Here is a 1,910-nt window from a genome sequence, read left to right as displayed (position 1 = left end):
AGCATGCATGCGTGTGTGATTACTTAAGGACAAAGACTATAAAATCATTAGAATTAAAAAAAAAAAAACGATCGGCGTCTTAATTAGTAAATCTAGAACGCATGACACGCCAACACAACAGCTTCGTAATTGACAAACAATAAAAAAAAAATGCAAAGTGATGAAAACAACGACACGGTAAGCGGAAAAGTCGGGAAAATTGTTGTACGTCGAGAACTTTCATGAAAATACCAGAATTCTGAATAAATAAAAGAAAAAAAGAGCAGAAATAAAACAGAATCCCTCGAGACAGGCGACCCCGGCAAAGCTGCATGCCAATGAAGGACCCGGACCCATGGCAGAGGCAAGGGAGGAGATAATTTTCAGGGGAAGAAAATGTCGGTGGAAAAGAAATGCAATTTTTGGAAGTGCGTGGCTGTGTAGACAATTTTGTAAGTGCATGTACGTGTCGTAGGTTTAGTACGTGTATATGAATGTCATAAGTAGGAGAGTGGAAATGGAGAAAAGGACAAGAAAAAAAAAATGCAAATGTTACTGTGTAACATTGTAAGTAAATAATATTCAAATAAATATGTAATAAATGTGACAAGGAAAATAGGTTACAGGAAAGAGAAAACTAAACTTTCGATATGTTGAAAAATATAAATAACACGAGGGGAAACACCTGAATAAAATATTCATTTTTTGTAAATGTAGAAAAAATAAAGTGCGACAGTAAAATAATATGAAAACCCAATATGTTAACATTAAAGAATTATTTCTTGGTGTTAAAATGTTGAATAAACAACGTACCTGCATTTATTATATCATGTTATTTCAAAACAATTCTTAAAGCGTCTGAGGACTCCTGCTCTCCTCAGTGAATAATGAGTCAACAGAGCTTCTCACTTCTTATCCTCAATATGCAAGCTCACGATGCAACCAACCTCCACTCTGTCCAACATACCTAGGGCGGGACATAACATCACTACTAATTTTGTTATTTCTGAATAAGTAAAATCTCTTACGACACTTTAACTCGTAAATAAACATCTTCAAGAGCCGTCCTTAAATTTGAAAACCAACAGAGCGGCAGAAAAGGGTGTTCGAGTTTGAAATCTTTCGGAAAATGTTTGGCTAAAGAAAACGGGAATTTTTGACGGAAGAAAAAGAAGGTCTGCATTATTCACTCATAGAACAGAGGCATCGCCGGGAGCATCTGCCGACTACGTTGAATCATACATCTTGCATTTCGCTAATGGCTTACCTTACGAACACTTCCGGGTCATTTCAAAGGAGCAGTAACTGTTCACTAATTGACCTCCTTATGAACAATTCTCCGAGTAATTAGAAAGGAGTGATAATTGTCTGCGTGGCGGAGGAGATGGAGAGAGAATTCTCGGGTCGCTGAAAATTAAAAACGAATTTGATACAGCTCTTCCCTATCATTACTATTCCTTTGATAATATTCCAAGTCAAATAATGATCATTTATGAAAGATGCAAAGAAATATTACTCTTTTACAACAAACCAGACCCCTCATTCCAGGAAGTTGATAAAATTTAATAATTTTAATATTTACTACATTTTAATATTGCAGATAAATATTAAAGAGATCGATGGATTCTTCACAAAAATCTCCAGTTAGCAGAGGCGACGCCAGGGAAGTGACGAGAGAGAAGTTGGAAACCGTTCTTAAGAGTTTTCACAAGACACGAAACCCAGATGTCGATCCTGTGCTTGAGGTTAGTGCAGGGTTATCAATGAATTGTTTTTATATTTTTTTCCTGGTATTTGGCAGTAAGAAAGTAGTAAGTAGGGTTGACACTGTTCAGGTTAGTCTCAAGAAACGGCCTATGGAAGAATACCTCTCAAAAGCGTTTAGACATAATTGCAAAATAGGGTTTGGAGACAACTGCAAAAAAGTTTTT

The 1,910-nt window shown here is 36.2% G+C and overlaps 1 protein-coding gene across 2 annotated transcripts in view; it reads left to right on the top strand.

Annotated features, from left to right (window-relative positions):
* Positions 1-1,910, top strand: part of LOC119592118 — a 10,642-nt gene that overhangs the window by 2,182 nt on the left and 6,550 nt on the right. For both annotated transcript variants that reach the window (XM_037940939.1, XM_037940938.1), the window contains exon 2: positions 1,580-1,724. In XM_037940939.1, the coding sequence (XP_037796867.1) occupies positions 1,599-1,724 (126 nt within the window). In that variant the 5' untranslated portion in view covers positions 1,580-1,598. The remainder of the gene's footprint in view (positions 1-1,579; positions 1,725-1,910) is intronic.

This window comes from Penaeus monodon, chromosome 29 (assembly GCF_015228065.2).
Source record: "Penaeus monodon isolate SGIC_2016 chromosome 29, NSTDA_Pmon_1, whole genome shotgun sequence".
Lineage (NCBI taxonomy): Eukaryota > Metazoa > Arthropoda > Malacostraca > Decapoda > Penaeidae > Penaeus > Penaeus monodon.
Note: the sequence above shows the minus strand (reverse complement) of the source record. Positions and strands in the feature narration are given on the sequence as shown.